Source organism: Narcine bancroftii, unplaced genomic scaffold (assembly GCF_036971445.1).
Source record: "Narcine bancroftii isolate sNarBan1 unplaced genomic scaffold, sNarBan1.hap1 Scaffold_160, whole genome shotgun sequence".
Lineage (NCBI taxonomy): Eukaryota > Metazoa > Chordata > Chondrichthyes > Torpediniformes > Narcinidae > Narcine > Narcine bancroftii.
Window position 1 is genome coordinate 12,202,522 of NW_027211895.1, and position 22,810 is coordinate 12,225,331.

General features: G+C 45.1%; 1 protein-coding gene across 3 annotated transcripts in view; it reads right to left on the reverse strand.

Moving 5' to 3' along the window:
• Nucleotides 1-22,810, reverse strand: part of LOC138750514 (mitochondrial adenyl nucleotide antiporter SLC25A24-like) — a 99,792-nt gene that overhangs the window by 66,716 nt on the left and 10,266 nt on the right. For all 3 annotated transcript variants that reach the window (XM_069912591.1, XM_069912589.1, XM_069912590.1), the window contains exons 3-7: nucleotides 22,525-22,612; nucleotides 17,818-17,929; nucleotides 11,207-11,365; nucleotides 7,754-7,906; nucleotides 906-1,013 (exon numbers count right to left, since the gene is read on the reverse strand). In XM_069912591.1, the coding sequence (XP_069768692.1) occupies nucleotides 906-1,013; nucleotides 7,754-7,906; nucleotides 11,207-11,365; nucleotides 17,818-17,929; nucleotides 22,525-22,612 (620 nt within the window). The remainder of the gene's footprint in view (nucleotides 1-905; nucleotides 1,014-7,753; nucleotides 7,907-11,206; nucleotides 11,366-17,817; nucleotides 17,930-22,524; nucleotides 22,613-22,810) is intronic.

Here is a 22,810-nt window from a genome sequence, read left to right on the forward strand (position 1 = left end):
TCAAAAACTGGGATATGGGAGATGATAGCCTAGAAGGGAGCATAGGAAATGGAATACTGGGGAGCTAGAAGAGAGTGCAGCAAACATCACTTCGTTAGCCAGATGTCGAAACCTCTGGTTTTCTGAAGAGTGCAGATTACTGCAGTTCACTGACGGCTGAAGAAATGGAGCAAATAAAATCGTGTGGATTTGGAGCCTGAGTGGAATAACCTGGAAACCTCTGAGGGGTTAGTACGACAGAGGAGATTATCGAGAAAAGAGGGAGAGACCTTGGAGAAAAAGTCGTGAATGTTTCTGCAGGGTCAGCTGGAATGAAGCTGACCTGGATGGAGGAACTGTTCCTGGCAGATTCAATGGGGGGTTGGGGGTGGGCGCGCGGTGATCAAACACAGAGAAAAGAACTGCAAGTACAAGACACAGAAAATTATGAGGGCCAGAAATGGGATAGATAGTGAGAAACTGTCCCATAGCAGAGGTGTGTAAAACTAGGGCCAGAGTGAGGAGAAAGAGATTTAGAGGATATTTTACCCCATCTGTTTGGAATCTGGAAAGCACAGCCTGAGGGCTGGTCAAGACTCCCTCAACATTGAAGTGACTGGACGAGCTCTTGAATCAGCAATCTTCAAAAGATGCTGCAGAGAAATGGAGTTAGTACAGATTGGAACGTCGGTCAGTTGGACTTGGTAAGCTGAAGAGCCTCTGTGTAGGCTGCACATCTGATTTATTGAGTTGCCAGGAATAGGATGAGAATGCATGATAAACTCACATGAGATGTGTGAAGTAAAAGTTTGGAAGGTGGGCTATGATACAAGTGATTGCGAAGCGTTGTGGAGCATTTCTATTTCATGGCTGTATCTGTGTTGGGAGAATTTTGTGGACCTGGGTCTCTCCATGAACGTACGTACCTCCATTGGATAAATGCTAGTCTGAGCTGTTGCTCCAGCAAGAGATCCAGCGAGAAACCTCTCATGGGTTTTAACGTTCCGACAATCACTGGCGAGGAGTTTCTTGAACTGTAAGGCAGATCAAGTGTGAAACAATCAACAAAGATGAAGCCACAGCTTATCTGTCCCCTAAGCTTGAGTTTAATGGAAATTTCCCAACCAATACTGGTCAAAGCATCGGGATCCATTCATGCCTGGATCCATGAGAAAATCTTGGATGTGAATCCCAGACAGGCCTGTATTATTCTATAAGCATATCTCAAGCAAGAGGTATCCTGGGAAAGAGTGGATCGCAATGACCAATCTATATGTGGAGTATGTGAGTGAGGTCCCAAATAGAATGAGGAGGAGAGTGAGTTTAGGGAGGGGATGTGGAGAGTGACTGGAGATAACAAGTGATGCAATCTGGACCAACACCAAACTAACATAACATAACATAACAATTACAGCATGGAAACAGGCCATTAGGCCCTTCTAGTCCGCACCGAACCAAACACCCCTTTCTAGTCCCACCTCCCTGCACAATGCCCATAACTCTCCATCTTCTTCTCATCCATATACCTGTCCAACCTTTTCTTAAATAATACAATTGACTCCGCCGCTACTATTTCTCCCAGAAGATCATTCCACACGGCTACCACTCTCTGAGTAAAGAAGTTTCCCCTCATGTTACCTCTAAACCTCTGCCCCTTAATTCTTAACTCATGTCCTCTTGTTTTAATCTTTCCTCCTCTTAACGGAAATAGTCCATCCACATCCATTCTGTCTATCCCTCTCATAATCTTAAATACTTCTATCAAATCCCCTCTCAACCTTCTACACTCCAAAGAATAAAGACCCAATCTGTCCAATCTCTCCCCATACTCCAGATGCTTAAACCCAGGTAACATTCTGGTAAACCTTCTCTGCACTCTCTCCACTCTGTTTATATCCTTCCTATAATTAGGTGACCAGAACTGCACACAGAACTCCAAATGAGGCCGCACCAACGTCTTATACAATCTCAACATCACCTCCCAACTCCTATATTCCATGCAATGATTGATAAAGCCCAGCATACTAAAAGCCTTCTTCACCACCCTATTCACGTGAGTTTCTACCTTCAGGGAACGATGTACCGTTACTCTTAAATATTTCTGCTCTTCTGTATTCCTCAATGCTCTCCCATTTACCACGTATGTCTTATTCTGATTCTTCTTACCAAAATGAAGCACCTCACACTTATCAGCATTAAATTCCATCTGCCATTTTTCAGCCCACTTTTCTAAGCAGCCCAAATCCCTCTGCAATCCTTGAAAACTTTCTTCATTATCCACTATTCCACCTATCTTAGTATCGTCTGCATACTTACTAATCCAATTCACCACCCCATCATCTAGATCATTAATGTATATAACGAACAACAATGGGCCCAATACAGATCCTTGAGGCACACCACTGGTCACCAGCCTCCAACCTGACAGACAATTATCCACTACCACTCTCTGGCCTCTCCCTTTCAGCCAATGTTCAATCCATTTGACTATCTTAAAATTTATACCTAAAGACTGCACCTTCCTAACTAACCTTCCATGTGGTACCTTATCGAAGGCCTTACTGAAGTCCATATAGACAACATCCACTGCGCTACCCTCATCCACATTCCTAGTCACCTCTTCAAAAAATTCAATCAGATTGGTCAAACATGACCTTCCTCCCACAAATCCATGTTGAGTGCTCCTGATCAGACCCTGTCTATCCAGATGTTTATAAGTACTATCTCTAAGAATTTTCTCCATTAATTTACCTACCACAGATGTCAAACTTACAGGCCGATAGTTGCCAGGCTTCCTCCTTGAACCCTTTTTAAATAACGGAACCACATTCGCAATGCGCCAATCCTCCGGCACTATCCCCATATCTAATGACATTTGGAAAATTACCGCCAGAGCCTCTGCTATTTCCTCCTTCACTTCTCTCAATGTCCTGGGGAAGATCCCGTCTGGTCCCGGAGACTTATCCACCTTTATATTCTTCAAAAGCCTTAAAACTACACCTTTTGTAATCTCTATATTCCCCATATTTACCCAATTTGCTTTTTTTATCCCACATCTCCCAATATCCTTCTCCTTAGTGAATACCGAAGAAAAGAAACTGTTCAATATCTTCCCCATTTCTCTAGGCTCCACACACAGTTTTCCACTCTGATTTTCTAAGGGACCAATTTTGTCTCTAGCTTTCCTCTTACCATTAACATATTTGTAGAACTCTTTTGGATTAGTTTTCACCCTGCTTGCCATAGTTTTCTCGTACCTTCTTTTAGCTTTCCTAATTCCTCTCTTAAGATTCCTCTTACATTCAATGTATCTTTCAAACATCTCCTTAACTCCATGCTTCTTATATCTAATGTACGCCTCCCTTTTTCTTCGAACCAAGTTTCCAATATTCCTTGAAAACCACGGCTCTCTCAAACCTTTTGCCCCTCCTTTTAACCTAACAGGAACATAAAGCTTTTGCACTCTCAAAATCTGATCTTTAAAAGACTTCCATCTCTCTACTACATCCTGTCCATAAAACAAATTGTCCCAATGCACACCCTGCAAGTCCTTTCGCATCTCCTCAAATCTAGCTTTTCCCCAATCAAAAACCTCAATCCTTGGCCCTGATTTCTCTCTTTCCATAATGACATTGAAGCTGATGGCATTATGATCACTGGACCCGAAGTGTTCGCCAACACTAACCTCCGTCACTTGACCCATCCCATTTGCCAACAGTAGATCTAACACTGCTCCTTCTCTGGTCGGCACCTCTACAGGAAAGCTAGAGACAAAATTGGTCCCTTAGAAAATCAGAGTGGAAAACTGTGTGTGGAACCTAGAGAAATGGGGGAGATATTGAACAGTTTCTTTTCTTCGGTATTCACTAAGGAGAAGGATATTGGGAGATGTGGGATAAAAAAAGCAAATTGGGTAAATATGGGGAATATAGAGATTACAAAAGGTGTAGTTTTAAGGCTTTTGAAGAATATAAAGGTGGATAAGTCTCCGGGACCAGACGGGATCTTCCCCAGGACATTGAGAGAAGTGAAGGAGGAAATAGCAGTGGCTCTGGCGGTAATTTTTCGAATGTCATTAGATATGGGGATAGTGCCGGAGGATTGGCGCATTGCGCATGTGGTTCCGTTATTTAAAAAGGGTTCAAGGAGGAAGCCTGGCAACTATCGGCCTGTAAGTTTGACGTCTGTGGTAGGTAAATTAATGGAGAAAATTCTTAGAGATAGTACTTATAAACATCTGGATAGACAGGGTCTGATCAGGAGCACTCAACATGGATTTGTGGGAGGAAGGTCATGTTTGACCAATCTGATTGAATTTTTTGAAGAGGTGACTAGGAATGTGGATGAGGGTAGCGCAGTGGATGTTGTCTATATGGACTTCAGTAAGGCCTTCGATAAGGTACCACATGGAAGGTTAGTTAGGAAGGTGCAGTCTTTAGGTATAAATTTTGAGATAGTCAAATGGATTGAACATTGGCTGAAAGGGAGAGGCCAGAGAGTGGTAGTGGATAATTGTCTGTCAGGTTGGAGGCCGGTGACCAGTGGTGTGCCTCAAGGATCTGTATTGGGCCCATTGTTGTTCGTTATATACATTAATGATCTAGATGATGGGGTGGTGAATTGGATTAGTAAATATGCAGACGATACTAAGATAGGTGGAATAGTGGATAATGAAGAAGGTTTTCTAGGATTGCAGAGGGATTTGGGCTGCTTAGAAAAGTGGGCTGAAAAATGGCAGATGGAATTTAATGCTGATAAGTGTGAGGTGCTTCATTTTGGTAAGAAGAATCAGAATAGGACATATGTGGTAAATGGGAGAGCATTGAGAAATACAGAAGAGCAGAAAGATTTAGGAGTGACGGTACATCGTTCCCTGAAGGTAGAAACTCACGTGAATAGGGTGGTGAAGAAGGCTTTTAGTATGCTGGCCTTTATCAATCATTGCATGGAATATAGGAGTTGGAAGGTGATGTTGAGATTGTATAAGACGTTGGTGCGGCCTAATTTGGAGTTCTGTGTGCAGTTCTGGTCGCCTAATTATAGGAAGGATATAAACAGAGTGGAGAGAGTGCAGAGAAGGTTTACCAGAATGTTGCCTGGGTTTAAGCATCTGGAGTATGGGGAGAGATTGGACAGATTGGGTCTTTATTCTTTGGAGCGTAGAAGGTTGAGAGGGGATTTGATAGAAGTATTTAAGATTATGAAAGGGATAGACAGAGTGGATGTGGATAGACTATTTCCGTTAAGAGGAGGAAAGATTAAAACAAGAGGACATGAGTTAAGAATTAAGGGGCAGAGGTTTAGAGGTAACATGAGGGGGAACTTCTTTACTCAGAGAGTGGTAGCTGTGTGGAATGATCTTCCGGGAGAAATAGTGGCGGCGGAGTCAATTGTATTATTTAAGAAAATGTTGGACAGGTATATGGATGAGAGGAAGATGGAGGGTTATGGGCATTGTGCAGGGAGGTGGGATTAGAAAGGGGTGTTTGGTTCGGTGCGGACTAGAAGGGCCTAATGGCCTGTTTCCGTGCTGTAATTGTTATGTTTTATGTTTAATATTGTTGTAAAAAACTATCTTGCACACATTTCACAAACTCTAACCCATCCAGTCCTGCTGGAGGAACTCAGCTGGTCGGGCAACGCCTGTGGAGGCGGAGAGATGGCCGGGTCGGGCAGCATCTGTGGAGGCGGAGGGAGGTTAATCTCTTGGATCAAGATCCTGCATCAGGGTATGTGGATGGTCTGTTGCATATCAGTTATATGAAGGTGGAAGTGTTGGGAGTCCATGGAACATAAGAAGGTGGAAACATCACTAGGGCTCGATGAGATCCAATCAGAACATAATGAAAGGAGGAAATCACTGGGGGCCTGATGGAGATTACTGTTATCCACAGTTGAGGGATCAGGAGATGTCATTTAGTAGGCAGTAGAGATAAGCAAGTTAGTTACAGGCCAGTGATACTTTCAGAGGTTATAATGAGATCACTGCAGACAGGACCCATGTACATTTGGAAATGCAGTGATTCAGAAGAGTCAGGGTCGTTTGGGCCGAGAAATCCTATCTCACTAATTTGATTGTTCTTTTGAGGAGGTTGTGACAGATTATAGATATATTTTTTGGAGATAAATTAGTGCAGGTCACATACAAACACTTTAAAACAGATCTTATTTAAAATACAGGAGCTCTGCTCATGCTAGACAGGCTGGTGCCAAGAGCCTTTGCAAAAGCTTTGGCGAGCGCCCAAGAGACTTCACTAATGGGTTGTTGTTTACAAAAAGACAACAGATGAAATAACTTGTCGGAGCCGCAGGCTGTCTGGAATGGTACTTGCTGTTTTAAGAGGGTCATGTGGTTTTGCAAGCAGTGAGAGTAAAACAGGCTTTTTCTCACAGAGAGAGAGAGAGAGAGAGAGAGAGAGAGAGAGAGAGAGAGAGAGAGAGAGAGAGAGAGAGAGAGAGGGAATTCAATTCTGCACTTTGACAGTCAGCAGCAGCAACTGGAACTGGAACAGGAAAAGCTGGCAAGCTTGTGGAAAACCCCATTTGGAAGAATGGTTGTGGGTGCTGAGTTCAGCCTGGTCAAAGCCCTTGTTGCTCATACAAGAGGAGAGGACTGGCTGTCTAATGTTTCACTTGGAATAAGAGAAAACAAAAAGGAACTCTGTGGTGACCTGAAAGAAAGAGGTTATCATCTGGAGAACCCTGACGGGGCAAGTTTCTTTGGCAAGACACTGAAGTGGCAGGTTACAAGGAATCAGTTGTAGGTGTCCAGCGAACAACAAATCTCTCTCTGAAAACTGACAAGAACCTTCCTTAGTAACCATTTACCTTTCAAGCACCAAAGCCTGGTGAACTTTATAAATGTTAAATTCTGTGCACAGTATAAGAATTGCCTGCAACCAGTGAACTTGGAGGAATGAGAAGGGAGATTGGACTGTGAACCAAAGAACTTTTCTGAACTTACACACACATTACATACATGTGAGCTTGGAATTAGAAAGGGGATAAGTTAAAGTTTGATTCTGTTTTCACGTTTAAAGATAATTAAAAGCAACTTTTTTTAAAGTAACCATTTGTCTTGGTGAATATCTATTGCTGCTGGGTTTTGGCGTCCTCTGGGCTTGGAACATTGATAATGGTGGGGTGATAGACATTGCCTGTAGACTTTTGCGAGGTACATGGTATGACCCACGGCAATGGTCTTGTATAGCATGGTTGACAGAGCTCATGATTTTTATTTTGGAGTGACGAAGGATGAGAGGTGACTTTAGGTATCTAAGATTGCGAGGGGCTTAGAGAGGGCCAACAATAGCAAATACCAGATTTAAGATAAGCAAAAGAAATTTTAAGGGAGACGTTCCCCACCTGTCCTGTCCCCATACCCAAACCATTCCCTCACCTGTTGTGGTGAACTTGGAATTCACTACTGGTGCAATGCTCGAAGGACAGGCTCCTCCCCTGACTCTGCCCCCCGCATATCCCGCTATAAACCCTGGACCACTGCCAAAACCCCAGTTCAGTCCACAGGCCATGTGTGCCATTCTTATTGAATAAAAGCATGTTGTATTCTCTCTGGTCTTCAGTGCTCTCAGTCACACTGCACTGCACCATCCCACACCCGTCTCGCCCCCAACCCATCCCATTCCTTGATCTGGTGCTCCCTTTAATTGCATTATATTAATGCTACAAAAATAACGCCATTTGGCCCACGGACTTCATGCTGGCTAATTTCCCCATAATTTCTCCCTCCATGCTAACTCTTACACAGCCTTACCTGCTCATATGCCATGAACTTGATTGCTGTTTCTGGGGCTATCTTCACAACATTCATGCCATTGCCCCGCCACAGAGACGTCACCCCACCCTCCTTCAACATCTGCTTGAACCCACTGTACACGTTCATCTGGTTGGATTTGGAAGAATGAACCTGGATTTGAAACAATTCAGCATTTGTTAAGTGAATAAACACGTACACTGGAGAATCCAAAACCCAGACAGTAAAGCCCTGAAGTTGTGACAGTTTGAGATGAATGACTATTGCATCTTACCCAGAATGATCACATGATAGTCATTTCATTCATCTGTCACACAGTTTTTAAAACATTTACACATACAACACGGCAACAGGCCCTGCCGACCTATGAGTTTGTGCCAGCCAAATTACACCCAATTAACCTAAAAACCTCCGGTACATTTCGAACGGTGGGAGGAAACTAGAGCCCCTGGAATAAACCCATTCAGACACGGGGAGAAAATACAAACTCCTTAAAGACAGCGCGGGATTTGAACCCGGGTCACGATCCCTGGCTCTGTATCAGCGTTGCTCTAACCTCTACTCTAACTTGCTCCACGGTAGTGACTAAATGTTTTCAACAAACCCACGGAGTTTACAGGGAGTTCAGTAAAAAAGGTTGAAGTGAGTTAAACAAGAGTATGGGGAATGGGGCCTTAGTGAGTTTACAGGAAGGAGGAACAGGGACCCTGGAGAGATTAGACTAGAATGAGGGCACACAGCCTCAAGATTCAGGGAGAAGATTTTTGGACAGAGAGGAGGAGCAACTGCTTCTCTCAGAGAGTAGTGTATTTGTGGAATTCTCCGCCCAGTGAAGCTGGAGAGGTTGCCTCATTGCATGTATTTAAGACAGAATTAGAAAGATTTTGTAGGGGAATTCAGGGTGATGGGGAAAAGACAGGGAGGGGAAGCTGAGCCTATGACCAGATTAGCCTTGATTTATTAAATTGCGCAGCAGGCTTAATGGGCCAGATGGCCGACTTCTGCTCTTGTTTCTTGTGTTCTTATCAACGGTGAGATCAGGGGTCATGGGGGAATCACAGTGAGATTCAAGGGCACGGGAGGATCACGATGAGATTCGGGGGGTGGGGGGTGGGAATTAAGGGGAATCAGTGATCCAGGGGAACCACAGAAACATCACGTGACGACCTGGATACTGAACTACAGGTGTTTTTGAACAATTAAATTGTGGATAATCTGACTATTACTGAGTCACACTGCAGTGCCAGAGCTACTGTAACAGCAGCGCTGCTGCTGGTTCGGACCGGTGGAGTCACAGAGGTCCCCCATGGGGTCCAACTGCTGTCAGATCTCTACAGGCTTTAAATGGCCTGTTAATGGAGCTGACGGTGGTTTTATATTAAAATCCCATGACTGCTGGGTCTAGGCCTAAGATGGCGATGTCTGTGATTTTATTGCAGACTCCAGGGAAGCAGAGGACTGGCACAGAGCACCGGAAAAAAGGAGAGACCACCCCCCGCTTGAGAAGGAAAAGCAGGGAGATAACCCATGAGACTGTGACAATGGCGCCAGACCAGTGAGGGGCTCTGTGACTAAAGGACCCACACAGGTGGCGGGCTGCTATTGACTCGAGGCAAAAAACTCACACAGGCTGCGGGAGAAAGGCTCAAGACTGGCTAGGTATTGGTACCAGGTATTGGAACCAGGTTGCGAGAGGATGCCGAGGGCTCTGAAAGTTTCCTGATGGTGTGGGAGATAGATCTGGAACTTGGGCTACTGATGGTTTGGACTGGACTCTGTGTAGCTGTGGGAGCGTTGGAACTGAATCCATAGACACTTGGTGAATCTTTTGCTTCTCTTTGACTGTCAGAGATCTGGCAATTTCAGTGGATGGCGAATCTGTCTGCCTTGCAGTAGACAGAAAGAAATGTTGTCTATATGGACTTCAGTAAGGCCTTTGATAAGGTACCACATGGAAGGTTAGTTAGGAAGGTGCAGTCTTTAGGTATAAATTTTAAGATAGTCAAATGGATTGACAATGGCTGAAAGGGAGAGGCCAGAGAGTGGTAGTGGATAATTGTCTGTCAGGTTGGAGGCCGGTGACCAGTGGTGTGCCTCAAGGATCTGTATTGGGCCCATTGTTGTTCGTTATATACATTAATGATCTAGATGATGGGGTGGTAAATTGGATTAGTAAATATGCAGACGATACTAAGATAGGTGGAATAGTGGATAATGAAGAAGGTTTTCAAGGATTGTAGAGGGATTTGGGCTGCTTAGAAAAGTGGGCTGAAAAATGGCAGATGGAATTTAATGCTGATAAGTGTTAGGTGCTTCATTTTGGTAAGAAGAATCAGAATAGGACATACGTGGTAAATGGGAGAGCATTGAGGAATACAGAAGAGCAGAAAGATTTAGGAGTGACGGTACATCGTTCCCTGAAGGTAGAAACGCACGTGAATAGGGTGGTGAAGAAGGCTTTTAGTATGCTGGGCTTTATCAATCATTGCATGGAATATAGGAGTTGGGAGGTGATGTTGAGATTGTATAAGACGTTGGTGCGGCCTCATTTGGAGTTCTGTGTGCAGTTCTGGTCGCCTAATTATAGGAAGGATATAAACAGAGTGGAGAGAGTGCAGAGAAGGTTTACCAGAATGTTACCTGGGTTTAAGCATCTAGAGTATAGGGAGAGATTGGACAGATTAGGTCTTTATTCTTTGGAGCGTAGAAGGTTGAGAGGGGATTTGATAGAAGTATTTAAGATTATGAAAGGGATAGACAGAGTGGATGTGGATAGACCATTTCCGTTAAGAGGAGGAAAGATTAAAACAAGAGGACATGAGTTAAGAATTAAGGGGCAGAGGTTTAGAGGTAACATGAGGGGGAACTTCTTTACTCAGAGAGTGGTAGCCGTGTGGAATGAGCTTCCGGGAGAAATAGTGGCGGCGGAGTCAATTGTATTATTTAAGAAAAGGTTGGACAGGTATATGGATGAGAAGAAGATGGAGGGTTATGGGCATTGTGCAGGGAGGTGGGACTAGAAAGGGGTGTTTGGTTCGGTGCGGACTAGAAGGGCCTAATGGCCTGTTTCCATGCTGTAATTGTTATGTTATGTTATATGTTAAGGACAATAACTTGCATCTTAAAACTTGAAGCTTGCCAACTGGTGTTTGTGATGAACACTTTCCACATCAAGTAGCATGTGTGGGGACAGAAAGTTTAAGCCTGAGAATGAAGGGATAGAGATCTTCACAATGAAACACTAACAGCTTCTCTCCCAACAGTTGCTCCCTGACAACTTCTGGCATTATGTTCTCATCATGGATTTCCTTTTACATTGGACACAATATTACAAATCACAGAATTTATTGAAATAAACTGTGACAATAGGCATGCCAATGGATTTCATGAAGTGACATTTTTGGTGATAATACAAATGTTTGTCCACATGGTACTCAAAACAATTCCCATTACCTGCATGAGAACTTTCAGACGATCAAGGGGAGCAGTTCCTGTACGAGACACAGCACCAGCCGCTGCTCCGGACAGCAGCTGCCTCCACCACATTCCCGTTGTCCTCTCCTCCTCTGTGAATTCATCTGGAATAGTCAGACTGTCTCCAATATCTAGAACCTGTGGGAACAAATGTCAGATTTAACCAGGGTTAGTACCACAGTGGTGCCAACATACCCAACTTCTCCTGTCCGCAGTTAGGGTAGCGGTTAGAGCAACACTTACACTGCCAGCAATCGGGACCGGGAACCTGTGCTGTCTGTATGTTCTCCCAGAGTCTGCATGGGTTTTTCCCAGAGACTCTGGTCTCGTCCCATTATTCAAATGTTCTGGAGGGGGGCGTAGATTAATTAGGTGCAAATGGGCAGCATGGACTCGTGGGCCAAAAGGGCCTGTTATCGTGCTCTTTGTCTAGTTACTGACTTATTTAAATTGTAAGGCACTGATTTACCACAGCTTACAAACAAATAAAGAACACACTTGCTCATTCCTTCAGCACATCGTGAAGTCGATTTCTTTATTCTTCAACTCCCCAAACACCACCCAGCTAAACCCCTCTGACCTTCTCATTGGCTCACTGCCACACGGGCGATCCTGAACCCTCTCTCTCTCCTCCTCCTGTGTCGAAGGACACACACGCGTGCTATTACCCCCACGCGTCACATCACTTCTGTTATCAGCAGCTGCCAGCAATGGCCCCAACGAAGGTCAAGTTCATGACCGTAACAAAATCAATGACCCCCAACAATTTGTAACTCCCCACGAATCAGGCAGCCTCACTCTGACAGAAAGAGTATCTCTGCTTCTCAATCCACAGATGCAGTCTGGCTTGTTGGGTATTTTCCAATTTATTATAATAAGGGAGGAGGAAAATTACTCTTTGTGGAATTTTGGCAACTGTTCTAGCACAGAGTGAACTCTGACATTGTGAGCACCAGGTAAAACGCTCACCTCAGTCTCACCTCCTGCTATTTCCCAGCAATGAAGTGTCAGTTCCCCTCTGAACTCCCTGGATGATTCTCTGTGCAGATCTCTACATCTCTGAGTGAAGAGACTTCCTCACAACCCCTCTTGCATCTTTTAGTTCAACACTAGCTAGTAGTGGAAACATTATACCTTCACTCACCTTCTCATCTTGTTCCCCAGTTTAGAATACAGCAAGCCCAATGTTCCTAGCTGACGCCAAAATCTCTGCACCTGGAACCATCGTGACCCCCCACATTTTCCTCAAGTTAGCAGGCTGCAAGTAAACAGGTTCTAATCACCTTGCTTGTTTTCTCACTTTGTTTAGTGACCAGAATCATAAAGGATGGCAGATAGGCCATCGATCTATGGCAGCCACGAGATCCACCCATGTTGATCCCATCTTTCACTAGAAGTATTCTTCAAAAGTTTTCCTAACCAAGCACCACCTCAAATATTTTAACATTGTCATAGTATCTACTTCCACACCATCTCTGGCAACTCCGTTTAGATAACCACCACCTTGTAAATGTATCCCCTCTCACAAACCTGTTCCCTATAGACTCCCTGCCCTGGAAAGATATATGATTGGTGCACAAGTGGGCTTAAAGGGGTGCAGAGGTTGTCACTCCCAAGGCACGCAAGTTCCTCCTTCCTCCCATTGGGAAGGAGGCTCAAGAGTTTGAAAGCATACACCAAAAGGCTCAAAGACAGTTTCCTCCTCTCAGCCATCAGGTTCCTGAATGAACCCCACAACAGTGCTAAACAATCGTCGACAGGATCTGCAGATTGTGTCTAATTTCAGATTCCAGCATCTGCACTCGTGATCCCATGCTGCCCTTGCTTGGTTGCATGTGTATTTGGATAATAAACTTGAACTTGCTGTTCACTGCAATTCTACACTCTATGAATTTTGTGCTGTTCACAGCTTTATGTATGTGAGAGATTACCTGTTAGACTGCTGCCAGAAGAACCCCTCTTAGTATAATGTGACAAAGAAAGTCACATTTAAGTAAATCGCAGGTCAGGATGGAATCCAGGTGGCTGCAGGGGGTATGGGAAGAGATTGCGGCATCTCTGTCTGAGAATTTTAAAATGTTGTTAAATGGGTGTGATACTGGAGGACCGGGGACAGCAAATGTGGTCCCTTTTCACAAAAGGCAGCAGGGAAAAGTGCAATGGACCTGTGAGGCCAAACATGGTAGGGAAGATACTGGCAAAAATTTAGAGGGTTAATGACAAATTGGAAAGGCAGGAATAAATCAATTACAGCCAACGTGGCTTTGACAAAGGCAGATCTTGTCTGACTAATAGGACTGTTTTCTTTGTAGAGGTAACAAAGTGTATAATTGAGGGTGGAGCAGTAGGTATGATTCACATGGACTTTAGTAAAACCTCTGACAAGGTCCCATGTGGAAGCCAATAGCAAGTTGGTAAATTAGGTACAAAATTAGCTTGGCAACAGAAGAGTAATGGTGGGTTTTGTGATTGGATGGTTATAACTAGTGGGAGGCCCCCCACGGATTGGTGCTGGGATTCTTGCTGTTTGTAATATACGCAAATGACTTGGATGAAGATGTGGGAGGCAAAATCAATAAATTAGTGGATGACACATGAAGATGTTGATAATGTGGAAGTCAGAATTAGGCTGCAAAGAGATATGGATGTGTTGGTGAAATGGGCTGAACAAAGGTTATCCTACAGAGATCCATAATTCCCTGAAAGTGGCATCACAGGTGGATAGGGTTGTAAAGAGAGCTTTTGGCATAAATCAAAGTACTGAGTACAGGAGTTGGGATGTTATGGTAAAGTTGTATAAGACATTTGTGAGGCCAAATTTGGAGTCTTGTGTGCAGTTTTGGTCACCTAACTACAGGAAAGACATCAATAAGATTGAAAAAGTGCAGATTTATTAGGATGTTGCCTGGACTTCAGGGATTAAGTTACAGGGAAAGGTAACAGGTTCGGACTTTATTCCCTGGAGGGTAGAAGAATTAGAGGAGATTTGATAGAGGTATTTAAAATTATGAGGAGGACAGACAGAGTAAATGTAGGTCAGTTTTTTTCACTGAGATACAAACCAGAGGACATGGGTTAAGGGTGAAAGGAGAAAAGTTTAGGGGGAACTTCTTCTCACAGAGAGTGGTGGGAGGGTGGAACGAGCTGTCAGCTGAGGTGGTGAATGCGGGCTCAATTTTAACATTTAAGAAGAATTTTGGCAGGTACATGAATGGGAGAGGGATGGAGGGCTATGGTCTGGGTGAAGGCCAGCGGGAATAGGAAAATAAAAAAAAAAGATTCCACAGAGACTAGAAGATTCCGAAGGGGCCTGTTTCTGTGCTGTAGTGTTTTATGGTTCTATGGAGTGGCCACTATAGAGCAGGCAAGAGTAAGAGGCGAACTCAAAAATGATGGCTCATGGGGCTTTGTCCAATATATGGACTCTCAAGAACTTTAAGGTTCCAACCCTCGCGAGGCTTTGGCAAGGAGGCACAGGTGAGGAACAAGTAAAGCCTTGGTGGTGGTTATATAAGTTACCAAATTAGAACTAATAAATAAAGTAGGCATGCAGGAGGAGGTAATGTGGCAGCAGGTGGACCCTGTTATGGTTCCCAATGACTACATCTGCAGCATGAGTTGGATGCTTGAAGAATTCAGGCTCAACATTGATGACTTGGTGTCTGCTCCCAATGCCATGAAGAGCTCAAGCTTCCAGTGGACGCTGTGTGACCTGCTGAGTTTCTCCAGCACTTTTGTGTATTGCACAATAATCACAGCATCTGTAAACTTTTCTGTTTAACTCAATGTCCTTGTGGACAGATTTGCTAAACGGTGTAGCTTGGCGTGGGATGGGAACCAGAGTGCCAGGTGAGAGGATGGAGCTATTTTAAATGTATTAATTTTTTAAAAATCATTCAAAGCATGGTAGAAGCCGATTCCGGACACTTAAACCCATGCCACACATTACACCCAAATTAACCTACAACCCAGTACGTTTTGAACGGTGGAGAAAACCGGAGCACCTAAAGGAAACCCACGTAGACATGGGAGAATGCACAAACTCCTTACAGACAGCGCAGAATTCGAACTTGGGTCGCTGGCGCTGAAACAGCGTCGTGCTAACCGTGTACCCCTTGGTGAAATGGTAAATGCAATTTTCAGTGAGACAGTGAGGAAGGACAGGCAGTGGATGGAGCACAAATGCAGTCAGTTGGATGGGAGAAAATGTTTAATGCAAGAGGTATTCAGAATCAGGTGATAAACTTGATGATCAGTACATGAAATTATGACATTTTGTCCATTGGTGACACAAGGATGGGATTGGCTGATACAAGTTCCTGGGTTTAGATGTTTCCAAAGGGATTGGGAGGGAAGTAAAAGGAGGGTTGTGTGGCATTGCTCATCAAGGATAGTTTCACAGCTGTAGAAAAGGTCACTGTAAAGGGAGCATCCACTGAGTCAGTGTGGGTGGAAGTCAAAAATAGGAAGGGAGCATCTGTTGGGAGTACTCTATAGGTCTCCAAATGGCCTTCAGGACACTGAGGAATGGATAGATAGACAAATTTTGGAATGGTGCAGCTATTACAGGGTGTTGTTGTGGAAGACTTCAACTTCCCAAATATTGCTTTTTACTGAGGGAATGTCCACGGGGGGGGGGGGGGGGGGGGTGGAAATTCCGCCACTTATCTACTCTTCTGCCCTTCTTCGTGTACCGGCAGGCAACCAGCTCAACAAAGCTCCTGCATAAGATGCTCATCTACTCTTCTGCCCTTCTTCGTGTACCTGCAGGCAACCAGCTCACCAAAGCTCCTGCGTAAGATGCTCATCTACTCTTCTGCCCTTCTTCATGTACCTGCAGGCAACAAGCTCACCAAAGCTCCTGTGTAAGATGCTCATCTACTCTTCTTCATGTACCTGCAGGCAACCAGTTCACCAAAGCTCCTGCGTAAGATGCTCATCTACTCTTCTGCCCTTCTTCGTGTACCTGCAGGCAACCAGCTCACCAAAGCTCCTGTGTAAGATGCTCATCTACTCTTCTGCCCTTCTTCGTGTACCGGCAGGCAACCAGCTCAACAAAGCTCCTGCATAAGATGCTCATCTACTCTTCTGCCCTTCTTCGTGTACCTGCAGGCAACCAGCTCACCAAAGCTCCTGCGTAAGATGCTCATCTACTCTTCTGCCCTTCTTCATGTACCTGCAGGCAACAAGCTCACCAAAGCTCCTGTGTAAGATGCTCATCTACTCTTCTTCATGTACCTGCAGGCAACCAGTTCACCAAAGCTCCTGCGTAAGATGCTCATCTACTCTTCTGTCCTTCTTCGTGTACCTGCAGGCAACCAGCTCACCAAAGCTCCTGTGTAAGATGCTCATCTACTCTTCTGCCCTTCTTCGTGTACCTGCAGGCAACCAGCTCACCAAAGCTCCTGTGTAAGATGCTCATCTACTCTTCTGCGCTTCTTCGTGTACCTGCAGGCAACCAGTTCACCAAAGCTCCTGCATAAGATGCTCATCTACTCTTCTGCCCTTCTTCGTGTACCTGCAGGCAACCAGCTCACCAAAGCTCCTGCGTAAGATGCTCATCTACTCTTCTGCCCTTCTTCGTGTACCTGCAAGCAACCAGCTCACCAAAGCTCCTGCGTAAGATGCTCATCTACTCTTCTGCCCTTCTTCGTGTACCTGCAGGCAACCAGTTCACCAAAGCTCCTGCGTACGATGCTCATCTGCTCTTCTGTCCTTCTTCGTGTTCCTGCAGGCAACCAGCTCACCAAAGCTCCTGCGTAAGATGCTCATCTACTCTTCTGCCCTTCTTCGTGTACCTGCAGGCAACCAGCTCACCAAAGCTCCTGCGTAAGTTGCTCATCTACCCTTCTTCGTGTACCTGCAGGCAACCAGCTCACCAAAGCTCCTGCGTCAGATGCTCATCTACTCTTCTGCCCTTCTTCGTGTACCTGCAGGCAACCAGCTCAACAAAGCTCCTGCGTAAGATGCTCATCTACTCTTCTGCCCTTCTTCGTGTACCCACAGGCAACCAGCTCACCAAAGCTCCTGTGTATGTTGCTCATCATTACATATGCTCCTGAGGGAATCAAACTGCAGCTCCAAATGTCGTAAGGATCGTTTTAGAGAAGGAAAACAATTCTTTTGTTTTAAATTCAGACATACAGCACGGTAACAGGCCATTTCGGCCCATGAGCTCGTGCTGCCCAATTACACCCAATTGACCTACAACCCCAGGATGTTTTGAACAGTGCGAGGAAACTGGAGCCCCTGGGGAAAACCCACACAGACACTGGGAGAATGTACAACTCCTTACAGTGTGGGATTCGAACCCTGTTTCCAATTGTTGGTGCTGTAACAACATTATGCTAACTGCTATGTTAACCGTGCTCAATGACAACCAGAGAGTCATGTAGCACAGAAATCGGCCCTTCCCTCTACCTGTGCTAATCGTCAAAAACCTGCTTCCATCAATCATTATGGGGTCAGCTTCAATCCTGCGTATTCATGTGACTTTTATTGACTGCCAACCAGAAAAAGATTGGAATTGATGTTAGGTCCTGTAGAAGGGGCTCCTGGCAGCAGATTGCCAAAGTGAATTTCCTGCTCACCGTTGAATGTTTCCAGAAGTGGATGATATCTTGAATGCTGGTCACTGGATTGAACAAGAAGTGGTCACGCCATTCCATCCAGTCAATAGTCATTGTGCCATTTTTATCGATGCTATAGCAAAGAGAAAAAACAGTTGGTTGGGGGGAGGTCTGTGTCCCAAACCCTCTCCCTCCCTGAGTGTGTCCTCTCAAGACATCTCCAGTGACCCAGTCGCCACCTCCTTCTGTGAGAAAATATTCCCATATCACTCAGTTCCCAAACCTCCTGGGACACCTTGGGACCGTTACAAGGAGCATGGGACTCTAGAGAGCTGGGACTGTGGAGAGCCGACTGGAGGTGAGTGCCTTTAAAAAGGAGCGAAGCGGTCTCAGATATCTCGAGACTCCAGAGGGCTGGGAGGTGAATGGCTTTAAAATGCAAGCTAAGTGAATGGTGGAAGGGGTAATTAAGATAAGGGGAGTTGACAAATAAGAGGGGTGGCCCCAAGAGCAGCTCGTGGAAAGGGACCAGTCTGTTAGTGGCCTCGTGTAGGAGTGGGACATGGAGGCTTTGGCTCTCGAGGCTTTGGATTCCAATAAATTTAATTAGGAAGAGTTGATGGAGGCAGCAGCTAGGGTAGTCAAATGCTCTGATTGCTGCATGTGGGAAATTTGGGACAGTGCAGTTGTTCCTGCTAACCACACCTGCAAGAGGTGCACCCAGCTGCAGCTCCTGTGAGACTGTGTTAAGGAACTGGAGCTGGATGAATTCAGGATGATTCAGGATGCAGAGATAGAGAGGAGCTTTGGAGAGATTGTCAGCCCCAAATATTGGGAGGTAGGTAACTGGGTGACTGTTAGGATAGGGAAGGGCAACAGGCAGACAAGACATAGCACCCCTGTGACTGTTCCCCTCAAAACAATAAGTATACTGTTTTGGATACTGATGGGGGTGATGTGGTGGTCATGTCTCTGGCATAGAGGAAGGTGCCTCTGCTCAAAAAGGAAGGGGGGAGGAGAGCTATGGTAATTGGGGACTCATTGGTTAGGACAGCAGATAGGCGGTTTGGTGAATGAGAAAAAGGCTCCTGGATGGTATGTTGCTTCCCAAGTGCCAGGGTCAGGGACGTCTCTGATCAAGTTTACAGCATTCTGGAGGGGGAGTGTGAGCAGCCAGGTGTCGTGATCCACGTGGGATCCAATGACAGATAGGAGTGGGGATGACGTCCTGAAGAGGGAATATAGGGAAGTTAGAAAGCAGGACCTCAGGGGTGGTGATCTCAAGGTTGCTGCCTGTGCCACATGCCAGAGAGGGTAGAGCAGGAAGTTGTGGTAGATGAATGTGCGGCTGAACAGTTGGTGCAGGGGGCAGATTTCTGGATCATTGGGATCTCTTCTGGGGAAGGTCTGACCTGTACAAAAAGGACAGGGTGCACCTGAACTGGAGGGGGACCAATATCTGGCAGGCAGGTTTGCTAGAACTGTTGGAGAGGGTTTAAACTAGTTTGGCAGAGGGGTGGGAATCAGAATGCGAGGGCAGAGATTAAGGACAAAAGCATGATGCTGTGTGTTCTGAGTTGGTGAGGAAGGACAGGCAGGGGGCTTGAAATGTGTCTATTTCAACTCTGGGAGTATTAGGAATAAAGTGGATGAACTTAGAGCTTGGATCAGTACATGGATCTACAATGTTGTGGCTGTTACTGAAACCTGGCTGGAGAAAGGGCAGGATTGGCTGATGCAGGTACCAGGGTTTAGGTGTTTTAAAAGGAATACAATGGAAGGCAGAAAGTGGTTGGGGGGGGAGGGGGCGGTGGGGTAGCTTTACTGGTCAGTGATAGTATCAAGGCTATAGAAAGGAGGACAAAGCAGAGGGAGTCTCCTCTGAGTCAATGGAAGTCAGAAATAGGAAGGGAGCTGTCACTGTGCTGGGAGTTGTTTACAGGCCCCCAAATAGCTCTCAGGACACTGAGGAGCAGATAAGCAGGCAGATTTTGGAAAGGTGCAGGAAAAACAGGGTTGTAACATAACATAACAATTACAGCACGGAAACAGGCCATTAGGCCCTTCTAGTCCGCACCGAACCAAACACCCCTTTCTAATCCCACCTCCCTGCACAATGCCCATAACCCTCCATCTTCTTCTCATCCATATACCTGTCCAACCTTTTCTTAAATAATACAATTGACTCCGCCACCACTATTTCTCTTGCTGTATCAGTAGTTGTGGGTGATTGTAGTTGTGGGTGATTTAAACTTCCCTAATATTGACTGGCACCTTTGGACTGCAAGAGGGATAGATGGGGCTGAACTTGTCAAGTGTGTACAAGAAGGATTCCTGACACAGTATGTGGACCGGCCGACGAAATCTGGTTCTGGGGAATAAACCTGGTCAGGTGGGGGAGTATTTTGGAGAGATTGACCACAACTCCCTGAGCTTCAACATAGATATGGAAAAGGATAAAAAGAGACAAAATTGGAAAGTGCTTAACCAGGGAAGGGCTAATTCCAATGGGATGAGGCAAGAACTAGCGAGAATAAATTGGAAACAGCTGTTCAAGGGAGAAAGCATATAAGTAAAGTGGAGAAAGTTTAGGGACCACTTCTGCTGAATTCAGGATATGTTTGGGACAAAGACAATATGGCAGGAAAAGGGAACCGTGGCTGATGAAATCGGCGTGGCAACTAGTCAAGAGGAAGAAGGAAGCATACATTAGATATAGGAAACAGGAAGGGCTCATGAGAAATATTTGGTAGCCAGGAAGGAGCTTAAAAAAGGACAAGAGAACTCGAAGGGGGCATGAGAAAGCCTTGGCATGTATGATTAAGGAGAAACCCAAGATGTTCTATGCGTATGTGAATAGAATGACGAGAATGAAGGTGGGGCAGCTAAAGGATAAATGGGGCAATGTGTGCCTAGAGGTGGAGGAGGACCTAAATGAAAGCTTTGCTTCAGTATTTACAAAAGGACCTTGATCAGCATGAGATCGAAATAGAACAGGCCTGTCTGCTGGACAATGTGGAGATTAAGGAATGGTTGAACCTTATTAAAAAAAATCATGATTGATAAGACCCTGGGTCCAGACGTGATATACCCAGGCTGCTGTGGGAAGTGAGAGAAGGTATACCTGGGACAATAGCTATGATCTTTGAATCCTCTTTGGGTGCAGGGGAGGTACTGAAGGATTGGAGAATGGCAAATGTAGTTGCCTTGTTTATATAAGATAATAGGGAGAATCCTGGGAATTATAGACCGGTGAGTCTTACGCCAGTGGTGTGCAAACTAATGGATAGGATCCGTAAACATTTGGAGAAGTCCAGTCTACTCAAGGACAGTCAACATGGATTTGTGAAGGGAAGGTTGAGCCTCACGAGCTTAATTTAGTTTTTTGAGGAGATAACAAAAGAAATTGAGGGTAGGGCTGTAGATGTGGTCGACATGGATTTTAACAAGGCATTTGATGAGGTCCCCCATGAGAGGTTCATCCAGAAAATCCTGAGGCACGGGATCAGAGAAACCTTGGCTGTGTGGATAAAAAAATTGGCTTGCAGGAAGAAAGCAAAGAGTAGTAGTGGAAGGAAAGTTTTCTGCCTGAAGGTTGATAACTAGTGGAGGGGCTGCAGGGATCTGTTCTGGGATCTCTGCTCTTTGTGATTTTTATAAATGACCTAGATGAAGAGGCGGAAGGATGGGTCAGTAAGTTTGCGGATGCCACGAAAGTTGGAGGAGTTGTGGATGGAACTGAAGGTTGTCGAAGGTTATCAGAGGATAAAGACAGGATGCAGAGTTGGGCAGAAAAGTGGCAAATGGAGTTCAATCCAGATAAATACAAAGTGATGCATTTTGGAAGGACAAACTAGAAGGCTGAGCATAGGGTTAATGGTTGATTACTTAAGACTGTGGATGAACAGAGGGACCTTGGGGTCCAAATCCATACATCCCTCATGGTCGCCACACAGGTTGATAGCAGAGTTAAGAAGGTGTATGGGATGCTGGGAACCATTAATAGGGGGATTGAGTTTATTTGAGAGAGAAGTTTAGAGAAGACATCAGGGATATGTTTTTTTTCCCACAAAGAGTTGTGGGAGCCTGGAATGCCTTGCTGGGGATAGTGGTTGAGGCTGAAACATAAGGGGCATTTAAGAGACTCTTACATAGACACATGTATGAAAGAAAAATAGAGGGTTATGGGGATGGGAGGGTTTAGTCTTTTTTTTTTAAACCAATATATGGGTTGGCACAACATCAAAGGACCTGTACTGTGCTGTCGTGTTCTACATTCTCCCCCAATCATGCAACTATATCCCACTTTTGAAGCTCTCCCACAAGTATAAACATCTCCACATCTTCCCTGTTACTTTTCCAAATGTTTCTTCTAAACTCCAATGAATGCCGATCCAAGTAGCAATCTGGAAGGGATGAAGTTGGGAATGCAATGGGGAAAGGGGAGTGGGGCAATTAGAATTTCTGCTTCACAGAGCTAGCACAGCCTGTGGGCTGAATGGCCTCCTCTGGTGCTCTGAAATTCAATAAGCTTCACTGGTGGTTCAAGTTGAGGAAGGTGCTCACATCCTGCCACTGAGGACTTGCTGTATCAGGCTGTAGAGCGACGCTTTCATGCAAATCACATCCTCAAACCCAACAACCGTTGCCCTTGTGTCAAAAGAATAACTACACTTAAACAACAGCATGTTTAAGGAAAGTATCCTGGTTCCAGGGGAATCTGCTTACGAATGAAGAATCTTCTCTGCATTCTGAAGATTGATTTGAATTCCCAGAGACTTGAGGGATTCGACAATCTCGGCAGCGTCGATCTTCCCTAAAATAAAATAACGATTAAAATCTTAATAAGATAGCACAGGACTGCGGTGGAGCATGCAAGAATAGCACAGGACTGCTGTAAAGCAACTGATGGGCAACAAAGGACTGCAGTGTATGCAAGACAGCACAAGGCTACCGCACAAAAGTAAGGCACAGCACAGATCTGCTGTAAAGCAACCCATGGACAATATGGGAA